The sequence below is a fragment of the Podarcis gaigeae genome (assembly GCF_964106915.1).
Source record: "Podarcis gaigeae genome assembly, chromosome: 13".
NCBI lineage: Eukaryota > Metazoa > Chordata > Lepidosauria > Squamata > Lacertidae > Podarcis > Podarcis gaigeae.
In genome coordinates, this window is record NC_139689.1 from 39,668,028 (window position 1) to 39,686,973 (window position 18,946).

The window sequence follows — 18,946 nt, forward strand, 5'->3', positions numbered from 1 at the left end:
ATCCAAGTCCAGTCCCCCAATAACTGCCACCAGGTGTCTGTGGATGTTGCACTTGTAGTTGGGGACAAGTGTGGAGGGAAGTTTCAGAGCAGCCCAGTAGGTCATCCTTTCATCAAAGTAATTGTCATAGATGTGGAATCCCAATGTAATATTGGGTAAGATCTTGGGGTTCTCATTGATCTCCTTGACAGCAAATACCAAGGCCAGAATATGCTGGTAGTTCTTTGGCACAATACTGCAACAAGAATTTTATGCTATATCATTGGGGGATATCCTATGAACTATTCTTTAAAAATCAGCTTCTGTATGAATCTTCAGTATCTTAGTGCAAATTGTACCCTAATATCTGCATATCTGCAGAAAAATTTCCCCTCAGGAATGCATTGTATTCCACTTGTATTCCACTTACACTAATATATGTGTTTTTAGGGACACTTTAGGGACCTCCAGATATTCATTTTTGTTTATATTGTTTAGCTGGAGAACTGCATTGAACAATTCGGAGAAGTGTGAATTTCAAATGATGGCTGTGTTTTATTTCTGATATATTTTTAGAACATCTCCCTTTTTTCTTTTTTCTTTTTAGTAGTTTCACATTTAAATATGAACTGATTAGAATCCCCCCCCCTTTCCAATAATAAAAGATTGATGTTTACTTTGGGGTCCATCATATACTTGACAACGCTTCTTGAAGATCAAAGAGATATTCTTGCTGACACCAGTATCGAAATATTTTTCTCATACAAACATCACTAAGCCTCCACTCCTGACCAATTCACACACAAATTGGTTTAGCAGCTAGGTACAATCTGCCTCTGACTGGCAAACTCATCAGATTATGTTCCTGCCTGCTTGGATCATTTAAGAAATCTGCTTTTATAATATTCTTCTGGTATGAACTGAGCAGCATTTTAGCTTAATATAGGGCTCATTCAGACTTCCCCTAGTCCTGCCATTTTCCTCCAGGAAAACCTGATCTTTACTGCTCAATTGGAACTCACACCTTCCGCAGAACTTCTCCCAACTGACAGTTAACTGACATTTATTCACTACCTTCACCTGAATACAGTCTGAATATATCTGATCCAGGCCCTGTCTATAAATTATAAACACAATTGTCTATCTTGATATAGATGAGAACATCAGGGGCTCTTTGAGTGCAACCTCAAAGGAGAAGTGAGCCTTTAAGACCCCTCACATGAGACTTTCTGAGGTGAGCATTAAGAACAGAGAAGGGCTTTCCATCTTAAACTAGGGAGGTTTAATCTGTGAGTTCTCTTGTTAACCTCTACGTCAAAGAGGTTTGGTGGGATGTGGGGAGGAGAGCACACATCAACAAGACCAGGCTCTCTCATCTCTCTGTCACATTCAGATCTGCATCTCCCTTCTTCCAAGCCAACTCCTCAGCTTTGTAAATACCCCCCACACACACACACACATCTGCCTGGATGTAAATCCCACTGAAGTCAGTGGAACTAGGTTCTAAATAGGCCTGGTTAGAGCTGGGTGATATTTCAGTATCAGCTGATTATTTGACATTTGAATTATTTACAAGTTATTAAGAAGTTGATGGATAGTTAGCCTCTCTTTGAAGTTTTCTTCATCAAAAGCAGTAAGGAGGTGGGAAGCAAGTCCGCCAACAATAAGATGACCAGATTGGTAGTATTCATGTGGAATTCTGGACAGATCATGGACAGTGCAACTCATGGTCTGATTGCACACCAAATGTAGCAGATGAAAGAGAAGGGGCACAATAAACAGTAGCATACTGAAGCAAATATTCTTTCTAATCAAACACCCTTATTTCCATCCAGCACATGAACCTTGCTTAACAACCATTCAGTACAATATTCTGCCTTGTTGTGAACAGCACTTCTCTAACAATTCACAAATTAAAATCCTATTTTACAAGTTTATTGAAAGAAAAGTGAAAATCCTTCCTCTTCCTCTGTCCTCTCCCTTGTAAAGAATGGCAGGAAGAGGTTATAATACCCATGTTTTGACATTGGTTAGTATTCCCTGGAAATCTACTGAGACATTATCCAAGGGAGACTTAGACATGCTGAGAGTGATAATTACAGGTGAGGTAATAAGAAGCTCTCAGAAAATGAGCAAAAAAAACCACCCTGCTTCTGATTTTTCATCCAAAGTGGTTTCTGTCTGTTTATGAGACAACAAAAGGGGATGCAGAATTAATAGCAATGAGGAAGAGAAGAACAGTTAGCCAGTCTCTTATTGATGCTGACCGGTGCAAATGATTAATCTGACCTCCCAAAATTTCCCACCTGAACACCAGTTCATTAGTTTCCTGACAATTATGCCAAGACAAAAGAATGGTGAAAAGGGCTGAGTTTTGTACGTGGTTTGTGTTGGTAGGAAGTAAATAGGTATCAACAAAGGAGAATGCTCTGGATGCCAAGATCCAGGTTTGGGGCACAAACTCTTTGGTGAGAGATTTCCACCCGAGATTTTAAATCACAAAATATGCAACAAATTAAAGTGGGGAAATATAGTTTGCTAGACCTTTAAAATATGACTTCCATCTTCCCTTAGCATAGAATAAGACCACACATTTGTTAAGAACTGGTAATACTTATAAACTCTTCAAAGGCAAGGTTCATATGCTTTCCCACACAAGTCAGAAAACACAGGCAGCAAAACAAGGCTTATTTACAATGCTGAAAGTTCAAAATTCTTGGTATAGGAATGTAAGGGAGGCTTCTAAGAACCAGGTGGTCTGAGTATGAGGAAACCAGCTCAGACCTAAAATGTGCTTCTCAGGTAAAGCGAAGGAAAGCAAGAGGCCTGATTACCAATTCCCTCCCAAAGTGAGCTATGCCTGCCACAACATAATTGAATGGTGTGGATAAAGAGAGATTACATTGCTCATATTTTGGTAGGAAAACCCCCAGAAAGATGATGGTATAATTTATTATTTCCTCTTTATTAACTGCTCCTTGCTGTTCAGATCCGGCCTCAACAAAATGGTGTAGCATTTGGGAGCAAAGATGGAGCCCAGTATCCCAGCACTGGAGGCGAAGATGGAGAAGATCTCCACAGCCACCATGTATTTCCCCTTGGTGCTCAGGTAGACTGGAACAAAGGAGATCCAAACACTACAAAACAAGAACATGCTGAAGGTGATGAATTTGGCCTCATTGAAACTCTCAGGCAATTTCCTGGCAAAAAACGCTACAACAAAGCTGATAATGGCCAAAAAGCCCATGTAGCCCAGGACACAGTAAAACAGGGCAACTGACCCTTCGTTGCAGCCTAGAATGATTTCTCTCTTCACTGAGTGCATGTCAGAATCAGGGAATGGGGGAGAGGTTCCTAACCACACAGTGCAAATTCCCGCTTGGATAATGGTACATGACAACACAATGGAGCTTGCCAGTCTTTTCCCCACCCACTTCCTCATTCGGGATCCTGGTTTGGTGGCCACAAAGGCCAGAACCACCGTGATCGTTTTGGCCAGAACACAAGAAACGGTCACAGTGAAAACAAGGCCAAAAGCCATTTGTCGGAGCAGGCAGCTCACTCTTTCTGGAGGGCTGAGGAAGATCAATGGGCAGAGGAAGCAGAGCAGGAGGGAAGTGAGGAGAGTGTAGGTGAGGTCCCGATTGTTTGCTCTAACAATGGGAGTGTCCCGATGTTTAATGAAGATGACTAGGACCACCACTGTGAGGATAGAGAGAAAAAGAGCAATCAATGCTAAGCTCATCCCTAGAGGCTCTTTAACAGACAGGAAGCTGATGGTCTTTGGAATGCATTGCGATTGTTCCATGTTTGGATAGTGGTCTTTGGGGCACCCAACGCAATCTTCCATGTCTGGGAAAAAAAGTTTTTATTTCAGACGTTAGGATAGTGACAACTACTGCTGTGAGTATGGAACACATAAGGTTAAATTGTAGTTATCACAGATATTTCCAGAGTAACCAGATTGAAAGTGATGCATCAGAATCCCACCTCAACCTTTGTGTTGGGTTATGTGGGGTGTCCTGTGATGGCTTGCTAACTCCACATAAACCACATTGTTATTGTTCAGAACAGGTACAGTCCATGACCATTTTACACAAGGGTTCCATTCCCAGCCCCATTCTACACCCACATACTAGGTTGAACGTATTCCACCGCACCCGGGTGTACAATCACGCATCATTCATAGACATGTTTATTTGTTATTGCCTGAATTAAAGAAGGTGTATCATACGAAGTCATATCACTGGTGCATTTAGTTCAAAATTGCCTGCTGTATCTTACCCTGTAACAAAAATTAGATAATCTGCGTCAAACCATTCCTTTTTTTGGAGAAGGTCCATATTCCTTTGTGGGGGCTATCTGTCAATAGGGATGGAGGGGATTTTTTTTTTAATGCCACTTGAATGAGAAGGCTATCTACATTGCCCTCCTTGAACCAACACATTGACTAAAGTACAGATGCCCTTAAAAATGTGAACTTCTCTAAACATTTGTAATGCAGTTCTCCAGTCAAACAATATGTACAAAAATGCACACTTCACTAATTTGTTTATCCTTTTCCTCAACTTCTAACATGACATATGGTTGGAAAATTATATATCCTGTGTCTCTTACCCTTCTGGAATGAACTCTTGCCTTGAGGACATGGAACACAATCATAGCAGCAGAATGGTTTCCCCTCAATTTTTTCCTTCCTGGAACCAGGAGGGCAACTTGGGTTACATACCGAAAGGGGCGAAACCTGCTCATGTAAATAATGGGGAAGAGGGTAAGGAAAAGCATTTTCTCCCTCTCTCATAATAGAAGAAATCAGAGATATCCAATGAAGCTAAATGGATTGATTAGGCGCACTTTTTCATACAATATAGCTAAAACTATGAGATTCAATTCTACAGGATACATTGATGGGCATCAACTTGGCTGAATTTAAAAGACGATTAGAAAAACTAGTGGAGGAGAAACCTATCAGAGGCTACCACCCCTTGGTGGAGGGAATGCTTTTACTCAATGGTCAGAGGCAGTATGGTGCTGGATACCAGTTGCTGGAAATCGCAAAAGGGGAAAGTGGTGTTGTGATCATGTCCTGTTTGTGGGTTTCCCACAAGGGTCTGGTTGGCCACTTTTAGAACCTTATTTATTTATTTATTTTACCACAGGGCAGTTTGCATTATAAAACCACAAAAGGCATAACATGCACAAAAATAATAACAGCCCAGAGAAATATTTTCGCCTGGTGCCTAAAGATACAAAGGGAGGTGCCAGGCAAGCCTTCTTGGGGAGGGCTGATTCTTCTCCAATCTAAGAAACCCCTTTCCTCCTTCTACACTTGGTGACAAAGAATAGCTACCCACAAACCTTCACAACACCTACTTCTCAACCATCATGCACTTGAACTGCAAGCAGGAAACACCTGCTTCCTCTTCCCAAGAGACTCATGAAATGCACTTGGACGAAAAGAACCCGAAGCCAAAAGCCATATGCCATATCCAGATGCTGGACAAGACTGGCCAATGGCATTATTCTGCACTGGTTGGGCATTGATTTGAGCCAGCAAGATCATCTTACGTTGAGATTCCTGTATCCCGGAACACATGACCTTCGGGATGACTTCCAACTCTAAGATTCTATTATTCTTAAGCAGTGCAGAGGAAAATGTTTAGAATCTGGCTGGAAAGGCAGGTATGTGCTGGACTGATGATATGTAAGTAGAATAACATTCTCTTTTCCTATGTTTCATAGCTGTAGGAATTATGCCTCACCTGCTGAAAGCTTCTGTGCCACACCATTCTGTTGTCATCAAGGGTAAACTCCTGGCCTGCGGCAGCCTCCCCACCCACCCTTCCAACCTTGACTCTCATGAAGGAGTTATTTGGAAAAGTGACCAGGTTGGTGATATCAAAGCCAGCTTCTACTTCCCTGTTCGTACTAAATGATACCGTTTCCCCAGCAGAGATGTTAAAGGAGACACTCCTAAGAAAGGGGTGGAGCTGCATTGAAAGAAAAAGAGTAACTTTGAAGTAATGTAAATGTCTTGTAATACATACCTAAAGGGTTTAATGCTGTAAAGTGTCCTGACAGGCTTGGCCTATGTCACTTCCCCTTAGCTTGGGAAGAAATGGGCAACAAAGCCTTCTGTTCTGCTTACTCTGTGTTTGAATTTGGTTTGAATGGAGTTCTGAGCTGCTCCTTACAGCCACATGGATTTAAGAAGCCGCTTATTTCAGAGAAGAACGTAGTCTGAAACTACCATTTTCTATACCAATAACAAGCTTAGGAACTTTTACTATTTTGTAACCAAGCTATGTCTTCTGCTTCTGCAACTTTTTTCTGAGTGCTGTGTTCCAAAAATCTTTGAATTTTGAAGAGTTCTGTAAGTAAATCGTGTAGGACCTGCTAAGCATGTGATCTATTTTTGTGCTAGTGAAGTGGGATATTCTGGAATTCACTGGAAAGGGCATATTTTAAGGTTTTACAGTATTTCCATGCTTCTGGTTGCTGCATGTTTTGCCATGCACACAAAGGAAGTTGCTCACAAAAAACCAGGATTGGGTCCTCCTGCTTAACAGCTGTAAGCAAGGTGGCCTGATATTTCACTATGCTAGTCCTTAATGAGCAGCTTCTCTGCAAACAAGGAGAGAATATGGTCTTACATTGAAGCTTGATTTTTTTCAGGGTACAGTGGTACCTCAGGTTACATGCACTTCAGGTTACAGACTCTGCTAACCCAGAAATATTACCTGGGTTAAGAACTCCGGCGGCGCGGCATCAGCAGGAGGCCACATTAGCTAAAGTGTTGCTTCAGGTTAAGAACAGTTTTCAGGTTAATTACGGACCTCCGGAACGAATTAAGGACTTAACCTGAGGTACCACTGTACTGTTTTATGTATTATGTATTATGTATCACTGCCCAGGTCAAATAAAATGTATCTCATGAAAAGAATTACCTGCCAAGGCTGGAATTTCTGAAGCTCCTGCATCCCTCCTTCCACTGCTGCCCTGTATTTGGTCCTGGACAAGAACATGGCATGTAGAGCATGTGCTGTGGCATAGACAGCATTATAAAGACTGTAGCTGTGGCCAGTCATGCTCATCACAAATGCAGATGAAGGGAGATCTTCCAGTTTCTCCTCTCCAGTGCAGGTTCCACTGGCCTGCTCTTGTGTATTGGAGTTTGGAAATAAACAGAGAAATACTTGTGCCCAGAACTGCTTGACAAAGCCATTTCCATCTTCCTCAAAAGGATTTTGTGCCTGAAGAAAGGCTTTGAAACTTTGCACCACATTTGAATGAACTGTAAAGGAGAGGGAACCATGAAAGACTTGCATATCCATGCTCATTTGATAGGTCATTGCTGTGAAATCCAGCTGTGCTGTCAGAATCCACACCTTGCCCTCAGAGGTTTTGGTCACATTTTCCAGTAAACCTAGTGCTACCATTGATCGCAAGGCAAGCATGGACCTTGTTCCTCCATAGACAACCACCACCTTGGCTTTACTTTCCATAATAGCTTGATAAATTTGGACCCAGTGGAAATACATGACATAGTACTCAGCCAAATATGTCGTTTTCAGGGTTGTCTCTGAGAAGGCCAAGCAAATACCTTTCTGGTAGAGCAGAGGTTTCAGCGTCTGAATAAATCTCTCTCCACTGTCTCCACTAGCAAGCAACCCAACCCATGTCCAGCCAAAGTGCAAAAGTAACTCAACAATCCCAGTGTACTGATGGGCTTCATTGGGCACCATCTTGTAGAAGGAAGTGGATTGGCTTTCACCAGCATGCTCTGGGCCAAAGGAGCCATAAGTGAGCTAGAAGGAAATAAAGAAGCATAATCTGTAAATGTGGAAGACAGACTGCCTATGTCCATTGAGGGCCTGACCACACAGAAGGTGAAATGAGCCAGTTGCCTTAAGAAGGCAGGTTCCCGAAAGCTGGGAAGGGCAGCAGATCTTGCCTCCATGGAGCTTCTCAGCTTCTGCCTAATCCTCTGCCACCCCGCATACCCACTTCTTTGCATTCCTTTTTACCTCTCCCCGCCCCCTTTTCCTTCTTAAGTTTGTAGTCCTTGGTTTCCTGCACTGCTACTTTCCTCTCCTCCATTTCTTTTCTCCATTTCCTCCCTTTTTCTTCATCACTGCATTTCAGCTTCTCATTTCATGGTGTCTTAACCTCCCTTCCTTTCCACACATCACTCAAGTGCCACAATGTGTGCACAACTGCCTCCTGTTGTCTGAGTCCCAGCTTTGAGGATAGCAGCTTCAGTCTTCAGTCAGTAAGCTATGGGGCAAAGGTGGGAGCACTGGCGGAGGAAGAGGGGTGCGGGGGGAGCACACCGCCCCTGGCAGCGCGATCCCAGTGGGGTGCCATTGTGGCTGCCCCCCCGCCCGTGCTGGGTGCCACGCCCCCAGGATGTGCGCCACACCGCTGTGGGCGGTGTGCCATGCCCCCAGAACGCACGCCAGCCCCGCCCCCACCTGCTCTCCATCCCCCAGTGCCAGAGCATGAAACTCCACCACTGGGTGAGAGAGGCACCAGTTGGCAGAATGAAAAGTGGAAGCATGTTTTTTTTTGCTCTCCCACTACCACAGTACCTTCTCTCCATTCAAAGACTATCTATTTTTACTTCACTCTTCCCTTCTTCCTGCATGGCATTTGGAATGCTGCTGTAGCGCTCCCCCTTGGACAAGGAATGAGAAGCCAGCAGCCAGTGGCCTGATGGCATTTCCGGGTTTTCTGTTTATTCATTATGGACCCTGATTTATTTCTACAAAGTTTGCAGAGAGGTTGAATGATTTGTGAGGTGGCTAGACAATGTTGCATCTAGCAAATGTTATCCGGCACTTTCCAGTGCATTTCCCAATTGCTTTTTGGAAGGAAGCCGTTTTCCCATCACTTTTTGGAGTATGTTTATGTGTGTGTAGTTTTGCTCACAAAAGCACCAGTTCACCCATGCAGAATCATACAATCATAGAATTGTAGAGTTGGAAGGAATCTCAACTAAAGCATCCATGACAGATGACCATCCAACCTCTGCTTAAAAACCTCCAGTGAAGGCATAGGTACTCAAGGGAGGTGAGTGGCTGAATCCTACACAAAACTAGTGACAGCCTGGAGGGATCCTGAGATTTGCAGAGGTCACAACAATTCTAGCTCAAGTACTCCACCCATGATGCTGCCTGCCCCCAGCCCACTACAGCTGCTGCCTCCACCTGCTACTGCTAGGAAGGAAAACATCCCACAGCTAAATGCCTCAGATGGAAGCAGGACTAGATGCAGGAAGGTGACTACTACTGAGTTAGACCACTGATCCATCTATTTCAGTATTGTCTAGATGGAGTGGCAGGAGACCTTTACAGACCTACCCAGAGATGCCAGGGATTAATCCTAGGGCTTTCTACATTCATTGTAGGTGCTCTGCTAACCCTTTCAATGGTGTGATGACTTGCCAGTGGATAAGACTAAATAGGAGAATACTATTTCCTAGCCCATGACAGACACCCATACATTCAAACGAAGTTCACCACAAGATTGTGGATTGAGCTCTAGGGTTGCAGAGATGTTCCACCAATCCATGCAGTATCCCTTCCAGTTGGATTATATGGTTTAAGCCTGTATTGGGGGGGGGGATGTGTGGGGAGATTCAGATGGTACAGAAGACAGCTGCCAGGATATTGCCAGATTGTTTCCAGTCTCAATTAAAGCCCTAGAAATTGTCTGAAACTCATATATCTAAAGAGCTACCTTCTCCCATACCATTCACACTTGGGTGAGGTCAGGTCTGGCCAAAGACATTCTGCAGCCTGAGATGGAAACTGATTGCACCTGCCATTGAATCTTCCTGCAACATTGTCAATGAGATGGCATCATCTACTGAACTTGAGACACCAAGCTAGTTAGAGTCAGGGGAGGCCTGCAGCATACACTACTCATACCTCCAGTAAATAAAAATGGCCAGTGTGCTTAAGAAGGGAGAAAGGAATGCCCAACTTGAGCAGACATGTTTAAATGCTGCTGATGGCTCAATACTATATGACAGGGTGTGTGTTTTGGTGGCATTTAATTTAACTGAGCAAAGCGCACTGGAAACACTTTTTGTGGATGGAAGGACTACCCTCCTTTGTCAGTCACAACTCCTCTATTGTACAAAACCCTTCTGGATAGAAAATAGGATAGTAAACAAGTATGAAGTCGCCAAGGTGGTATCTTACCTGGGGGGTCTTGTAAATGTCCAAAATGTCTGCCATTTGGAGGGAGGTATCAAAGTCCAATCCCCCAATAGCTGCCATCAGATATTTCTCGGTGTGGCAATTGTAGTTGGGTATAAGTGTGGAGGGAAGGTTCAGAGCAGCCCTGTAAGTCATCCTTTCACTGAAGTAACTGTCATAGATGTGGAATCCCAGGGTGATATTAGGCAAAATCTTGGGGTTCTCATTGATCTCCTTGACAGCAAACACCAAAGCTAGAATATGCTGGTAGTTCCTTGCCACCACACTGCAAAGAGAATTTTATGCTGAACCCTTGGAAAATATGCTATGCAATTTTTAAAAAGGGCTTCAGAATCATCCTTCTGTATTTCACTGCAAATAGTTCCCTAGTATACACATATCTGCAAAGCAATTTTCCCTAAAATAATGCATTGTATAAATTTCAAATGATAGTTGTGTTTTGGTTTTGTTATCTTTTTAGAGCATGCTAATTTTGGTAGGTTCACATTTAAATGTGAACTAATTTGAATCCTGCCTCTATCTCGAATAAGGGAGTACTGATACTTACTTTCGGGTCCTACATATACTTGACAACGGTATCTAAAGATTCAAGAGATGCTGTTAAGAATAATAATTTATTATTTATACCCTTCCCATCTGGCTGGGTTTTCCCAGCCACTCTTTAAAAACACAATACAGCATTAAACATTGGAAACCTGATCTCCACTACAACAAGTCTTGACAAACTGGGGATAAATACCTAACTATTTAAGTCTCAGTTGTCCACTTTTACCTCAGCTATCTCTTGACTTTGCCTCACACCTCAACTCATTACTTCTCCCAACTGACAGTTAACTGCCATTTCTTCAATGTTCAGAACCTTCAACCAATCACTGTCTTTTGTTCCCAAGGCCAATCAGAATGAATGTACGTGTTCCAGGCCCTGCCTATAAATATTAAATGCCATTGAATTTCTTTCCCCTTCCTGCCTTCCTATCACCAAGTAGCTATAACTGAACAGCTCTGCACAACATTAAGAGCACAAAGCATCAAACTTTTACACTCACACACTGACATAAACAGAGACCTTCAACAGAGGATATAAAGCATTTTTAAACCACAAAGCACAGAAATATACAGGTACTGATTTGATCCAATTAAAAACGTGTTTCAAAATGCAGAGAAGTAGGTAGCCTAGCTTAATGGAGTAGTTCTCATAATTTCCAAACCTGTGACATATTTTTAACTAGGAGTATCCTATAAGCCTTGCCTCACTTGGATGTGAACATCTGGGGGTCTTGGAACCCCACCTCTTAAGAGCTCTTAGCCCAAACTTCCTGAGGTGAAGTTCAATATTCAGAACAGAGAAGGGCTTTCCATCTTAACTAGGGAACTCTTCAGCTTAGCAATAGTTCCCCACCACCACCACCTCTGCCTGGAAGTAAATCCCACTGAAACCTTTGGCACTTGCTTCTGAGTAAGCCTGGTTAGAGCTTAAGAATGTTTCTGTATTATCTGACATATGAAGTCTTTACAAGGTATTAAGAAGTTGACGGGTAGTTAGCCTTTCTTTGAAGTCTTCTTTGTCAAAAGCAGAAAAAAGGTGAGAAGCAAGGCTGCCAACAATAAGATCACCAGGTTGGTAGTATTCATGTGGAATTCTGGACAGATCATGGACAGTGCAACTCGTGGTATGTTTGCACACCAAATGTGGCAGAAGAAAGAGAAGGGGCACAATAAAGAATAGCATGCTGAGGCAAATATTCTTTCTCCTCCTCAAACACCCTTACTTCCATGTGAAACATGAACCTTAGTTTCAGTACAACCCTCAGCACAATATTCCGCCTTGACAGGAACCGCACTACACTACCAATTCACAGATCAAGATCCTATTCTACAACTCAACATAGACAACAGTAGAAATCCTTCCCCTTCCTCTGTCCTCTCCCTTGCATAGAATCACAAGAAGGGTTTTTATATTCTAATGTTTAGACTTTGAATTTTATTCTCTGTAAATCTATTGAGACATTATCCAAGAGACAGTTAGTAATTATGAGAGTAATAATTACAGATGAGATAATAACTAGCTCTCTTTACATCAGGAAAATGAAACAGATGACAAAAAAACACACACACCATGTTTGTGATGTTTCATTCAAAGTGGCTTCTGTCCCTTTATGGGACAACAGAAAGGCATGTAGAATAAACTGCCATCAATGCTGAAATGCCTCACTTGACCGTGGAAATGATTAATCGGACCTAAAATTTCACACCTGAACATCTGTTCATTAATTTAATGACATTTATACTAAGACAGGCTAAAGAATGGGGTGAGATTCTCTTGGCAAATCTTATTCAGTTTCTAATCAATCACCATTGGATGATCTAGTCAGGCCTGCATATTTTGTGGTACCTATTAGATATTTTTAGTGTTCCAAAGCCTCCAGCCTCGATCCAGCCCCCAAAATTTTAGATGTGTTTATTTTTTGTGCAGTATTTTTGATCTGGAATAGAGAAAGAGCAGCAGATGTTCATTGATGTTCAGAACATTACCCCCAATTAAGCGTGGAGGGGCTGTACTGAAATCACTGGCACTGGTTTATCATGAAGGCAGCAACTCTACTGAAACCTTACTTATAGGAAAATAACCTAGAAAGTAATGAGACGTGTTTGTTTGTTTTTTAATTGCCTCTCAATATATTGGGAGGTTATATTTGCTATTTCCTAATTATTAACTGCTCCTTGCTGTTCAGATCAGGCCTCAATAAAATGATGTAGCATTTGGGAGCAAAGATGGAACCCAGTAAGCCAGCACTGGAGGCCAAGATGGAGAAGATCTCCACAGCCACCATGTATTTCCCCTTGGTGCTCAGGTACACTGGAACAAAGGAGATCCAAACACTACAAAACAAGAACATGCTGAAGGTGATGAATTTGGCCTCATTGAAGCTCTCAGGCAGTTTCCTGGCAAAAAAGGCCACAACAAAGCTGACAATGGCCAAAAAGCCCATATAGCCCAGGACACAGTAAAACAGGGCAACGGACCCTTCGTTGCAGCCTAAAATGATTTCTCTCATCACAGAGTTCATGTCAGAATCAGGGGATGGGGGAGAGGTTCCTAACCACACACTGCAAATGGCCACTTGGATAAGGGAACAAGAAATCACAATAGCGCTTGCCAGTCTTTTCCCCACCCACTTCCTCATTCTGGATCCTGGTTTGGTGGCCACAAAGGCCAGAACCACCGTGATTGTTTTGGCCAGAACACAAGAAACGGTCACTGTGAAAACAAGGCCAAAAGCCATTTGTCGGAGCAGGCAGCTCACTCTTTCTGGAGGGCTGAGGAAGATGAATGGGCAGAGGAAGCAGAGCAGGAGGAAAGTGAGGAGAGTGTAGGTGAGGTCCCGATTGTTTGCTCTGACAATGGGTGTGTCCTGATGTTTAATGAAAATGGCTAGGACCACCAGTGTGAGGAGAAAGAAATAAAGAGCAAACAATGCTAAGCTCATTCCCAGAGGCTCTTGAGCAGACAGGAAGCTGATGGTCTTTGGAATGCATTGTGATTGGTTCCTGTGTGGGTAGTGGTCCTTTGGGCATGCAACACAGTCAACCATGTCTGGAAAGAAAATAATATATTCAGATTTTGGATGTGTTGGAGAGCAACTACTAATACTGCGAGTATGGAACTCATAATGTTAAATTAGAAGTATCACAGATATTTCCAGATAAACCAGATTCAAAGTGATGCCTAAGAACCCTACCTCAGCACTGTGTGTTAGGCTTTTTGGGGTGCAGTTTAGACGGACAAGAGTGGCAACTACAAATAAATACCATCCGTATAATTGTTCAGAATAAGAATTAAGGAAGGCATCTTATACTCAATCAGATCAATGGTCCATTTATCTCATGGGTAACAAACCTTGTCTTTTTAGGACAATGTCCATATTCCTGTATGGGGGCTGTCTGCCAATAGAGACGGAGGAGAAATTTGGTTTTGTTGACATTCGAATGGGAAAGTTTTCCAAACTGCACTCCTTGAACCAACACATCAACCAAAATACAGTTGCCCCCCCCAAAATGTGTACTGTTCTAAAAAAAAAATGTGGTTCTCCAAACAAACAATATGTTACCAATTATTTACTTAACCTTTTCCACAATTTCTAACATGAATTATGTTTGAAATGTATATATCTTATGTCACTTACCTTTCTGGGATGAAATCTTGCTTTGAGGACATGGAGCACAACCATAGCAGCAGAATGGCTCCCCCTCCTTCTTCTCCTTCCTGGAACCAGGAGGGCAATTTGGGTTACACTCAGAAAGGGGTGGAACCTGCCCATTTAAATGAACACACAAACAGTTTAACTCACAGAAATTAGTAGCGCTTTTGACTTCCTTTCCCCACTCAGTAGGAAAATACTAAACTACTTATTCCATACTCAAAGACAAACCAACTACTGTATTTTTCAGTGTATAAGACTAGGTCCCCCCCCCCAAAAAAGCAATGTCTTCAATTTGGGGGCATCTTATACATGGGGGCCATCTCCCCCCATTTTCTTAAATCGGAGTCCCCAGAAAACAGGGGGCGTCTTTTACACTGGGGAGTCTTATAGACGGAAAAATACGGTACTTAGCTATTTGTGTTTTTTAAAAGCAATGCTGAAACTCATCATCTTTGAGGCCACTTCAGGCATTCAGAAAAATTGCATGAGGGCTCAAATTAGGAAGGGGATGGGGGGTAATTTTCACTAGCCCTGCCCCCATTGTCTCCATTCATAAGGGAATACCCATTCCATCCTCCATTTTCCTATCATAAGGTAAAAGTCACCGTACCCCTGCCCGTACGGGCCAGTCTTGACAGACTCTGGGGTTGGTGCGCTCATGTCACTCAAGAGGCCGGGGGCCAGCGCTGTCCGGAGACACTTCCGGGTCACGTGGCCAGCGTGACAAGCTGCATCTGGTGAGCCAGCGCAGCACACGGAAACGCCGTTTACCTTCCCGCCAGTAAGCGGTCCCTATTTATCTACTTGTACCCAGGGGTGCTTTCGAACTGCTAGGTTGGCAGGCGCTGGGACCAAGCAGCGGGAGCACACCCCACTGCGGGGATTTGAACCGCGACCTTTCGATTGGCAAGCCCTAGGGGCTGAGGCTTTTACCCACAGCGCCACCCGCGTCCCATTTTAACTAGCCCTGCCCCCATTGTCTCCATTCATAAGGGAATACCCATTCCATCCTCCATTTTCCTATCATAGCACATGTAAAAAATAATGCTTGCATGCTCCAATGCAAGAGGCATGCGGACTTGTGAAGGGGGTGACCCATGTTCAATGAGAACCAGGACATCGGTATTGAGATGAAATAGGCCACAACTTTATTGTTTTAGCAAAGGAATTGGGTTTGGCTCCTAAATCAAGCAACTGATCTGCTGGTTAATACTGGTTGGGTCAACCGTGGGAAAAGAGGTCAACCCCCACCTGTAACATACACTGAGTGTGACACTCCCTCCAGGGCTGCCTCCTGAAGGGGTGCTGTGGCCCATCAGCCCCCATATGGGCTCCCAGAGAGCAATAGCTCTTCCCCAACCCCTTTCATGAGGTGCCCAGTTCTTAAAGATACAGACCCTGTGCCTTAATGGTCAAGTTGTGACAATATGAGGCAGGTAAAAACCTGCAGGCGGGCCAGTAAGTCTGCAGGAAAAATTCCTCCCTGGTCCCAGATACAGTTACAGAGTATTCCCAAGTGAGGTCTTATTGCATTCTAGCCTGCTCAACTTCAGGTGAGATGACTAACACAGTAAGGTGGTAGAGGGAATAATTCCACACTCAATGCCTCCTGCCCTCTTCTAATTGGCCTGTGGTAAGAGCCTAGTAATAATAAGCAGAAGAAAAATTGTTTGTTTGTTTGTTTGTTTGTTTGTTTGTTTGTTTGTTTGTTTATATCCCGCCCATCTGACTGGGTCACCCCAGCAACTCTGGGCAACTTCAAACTTAATAAAAACACAGCAAAACGTCAAACATTTAAAACCTCCCATTACAAAGGCTGCCTTCAGAATGTGCAACAACATTCTATTTTCTAATATCTCATGGATGTAGGAATCATGGCCCACCTGGTGAAAGCTTCTGTGCCACACCATTCGGTTGTCTTCAATGGAGAATTTCTGGCTTGGGGTAGCCTCCAGACCCACCCTTCCAACCTTGACTCTCACAAAGGAATCATTTAGAAAAGTGACCATGTTGGTAATATCAAAGCCAGCATCTACTTCTCCATTCTCACTAAAAGATATCGTTTCTCCAGCAGAGTTGTTAAAGAAGACAGTCCTAAGGAAGGGATGGAGCTGGATTGGAAGAAAAATACTCACTATGAAGTAATGAAATGTCTCTCATTACTAGCACTCAGGATCAGTGGCAGGGAGCAGAGGGGCTGTGGCCCTGGGTGCAGAATTTTGGTGTGTGTGTGAACCAGGCCCCCAGGCCCTACAAAGTTCCCTGCACCCTGCCTGGCTTGGGGGGGGGGCTTGGTGAGAGTGCAAGATGAAGAGCACCCTCCATGCCCTGCCCCCACCCAGTGTGTGAACGCCCACCCGGGGGGGGGAGGGCTAGGCAAGCACACTCCACCCACACTTGGCATCCGTGCACCTGCCCTGGGCACCAGCAAGCATTGCTACGCCCCTGCTCAGGATGCCTCCAGGCTGTCAATAAATGCTATGCGAACATAATCCATTCCTGAGAAATGGTTCAGAAGGGATTTGCCTAGTGAGACGATGACTTCCATTCTTTCCCATGGAGAAAATCCCAATGCATTCCTGACCAAGAAGAAATGGAGGGGGGACCCCCCCCCAAAAAAAACCCCATGGCTTTCAAGTCCAACGTTTGCATCTTAACTCAACAAGAGAATTGTAGGGTAACCAGCCCCATGTAACCAGCATGCTTACCCGAAGGGTTCCTAACGAACCACCCCTTCGGGGAACAGACAAGGCGAAACAGAATATATAAGTACACACGATCACAGTGTGACCTTATGACCTTTGACAACTTCACACTTGTCCTTTTAATTATCCCAGTGATTTTAAGTGTTCTATACTGTGATGCCAATAAAGCTATTTGTTATTTGATTTTATATTTAACCAACATGCTTGAGTCTAATTAATGCTTTAAGCCTGTCTGGACAGGCTTGGCCAATGTCACTTCTGCTCACCTAGTGAGCAACAGAGTCTTCTGTTCTGCTCAGAATTCTCTGTGTGTGGAGCTCTGAGCTGCTCCCTTTAGCCACAAAGATTTAAACAGTTTAGGAATTTTTGCCATGTGGTAACCAAACTATGTCAGACTGCCTGTTCAGCTTTTTTCTGACTGCTGGATGGAAAAAGCACACAAATATGACCTTTCAAGAAGATTGCAAGTAAACCAATTGATAGCTTACTGAACCTGTGTATTAGGAAAATGGGATCTCTTGGGATTCACTGGAAAGGGAAGGTTTTAAGGTTATATAGCCTATATTTAAATACTTTTATTTGCTGCATGTTTTGCCATTGTTAAATGCCTGCTAGGGTAATTTGCCCAAACTTCTTGCAACAAGAAAGAAGAGAGAGAGCTAAACTCTTGAGAATCCCATGGACTGCAAGAAGATCAAACCCATCCATTCTTAAGGGAATCAGCCCTGAGTGCTCACTGGAAGGACAGATCCTGAAGCTGAGACTCCAATACTTTGGCCACCTCATGTGAAGAGAAAACTTCCTGGAAAAGACCCTGATGTTGGGAAAGATGGAGGGCACAAGGAGAAGAGAACGAGATGATTGGACAGTGTTCTTGAAGCTATCAACATGAGTCTGACCAAACTGCGGGAGGCAGTGGAAGACAGGAGTGCCTGGTGTGCTCTGGTCCATGGGGTCACAAAGAGTCAGACATGACTGAATGACTAAACAACAACAAAGTCCTCTTGTTTGTTGTTTAGTGGTCAGGGACAACCATTGTGAGTGCTGCACTTGCTGTTCCCCAGCTGCTTTCCTCAGCTCCAGACACATTTTGTCCCAGCTCCGGCTGCCTCCTCCTGCCAACTCCCCCTTTCTCCTCTTAGCAGACCTGTGCAAAGTTTCTCTGAGGCCCAGGGCAGTTGAGAGGCACAGGGCATTCTTGGCATGATAGCTTGACTCCAGTAGGCCCCTAATGGGGCCACACAACCACCTTAGATGTCCTATTCCCAGGGCAAGTGTACCTGGCTACCCAGAGCTCTGCACAGGCCTGCCTTTCAGTGGAGGATCAAATCCTCCTTCATGAGCTCCTTCTCTGCACACAAGGGGAGAATCTGATCCTAGACTAAGTGCTCAGAAATTTTTGGGATACTGTTCTACATATCACTGCCCAGGTCAAATAAAATGTATCTCATGAAAGGAATTACCTGCCAAGACTGCAGCTTCTGAAGCTCCTGCACCCCCCCTTCCATATCTCCCCTATATTTGGTCCTGGACAAAAACAAGGCATGTAGAGCATGAGCTATGGCATAGATAGCATTATAGAGACTGTAGCTGTGGCCAGTTATGCTCATCTCAAAACCAGACGAAGGGAGATCTTCCAGCTTTTCATCTCCAGTGCAGGTTCCACTGGCCTGCTCCTCTGTATTGGAGCTTGGAAATAAACAGAGAAATACTTGTGCCCAGAACTGCTTGAGAAAGCCATTTCCATTTGCCTCAAAAGGATTTTGGACCTGAAGAAAGGCTTTGAAACCTTGTACCACATTTGAATGAACTGCAAAGGAGAGGGAACCATGGA

The 18,946-nt window shown here is 43.7% G+C and overlaps 1 protein-coding gene across 1 annotated transcript in view; it reads right to left on the reverse strand.

The window, feature by feature from the left end:
- Positions 1-18,946, reverse strand: part of LOC310829901 (uncharacterized protein) — a 169,979-nt gene that overhangs the window by 80,750 nt on the left and 70,283 nt on the right. Inside the window, exons 13-14 of the mRNA XM_083708914.1 lie at positions 16,291-16,518; positions 14,390-14,516 (exon numbers count right to left, since the gene is read on the reverse strand). Coding sequence (XP_083565040.1) covers positions 14,390-14,516; positions 16,291-16,518 — 355 coding nt within the window. The remainder of the gene's footprint in view (positions 1-14,389; positions 14,517-16,290; positions 16,519-18,946) is intronic.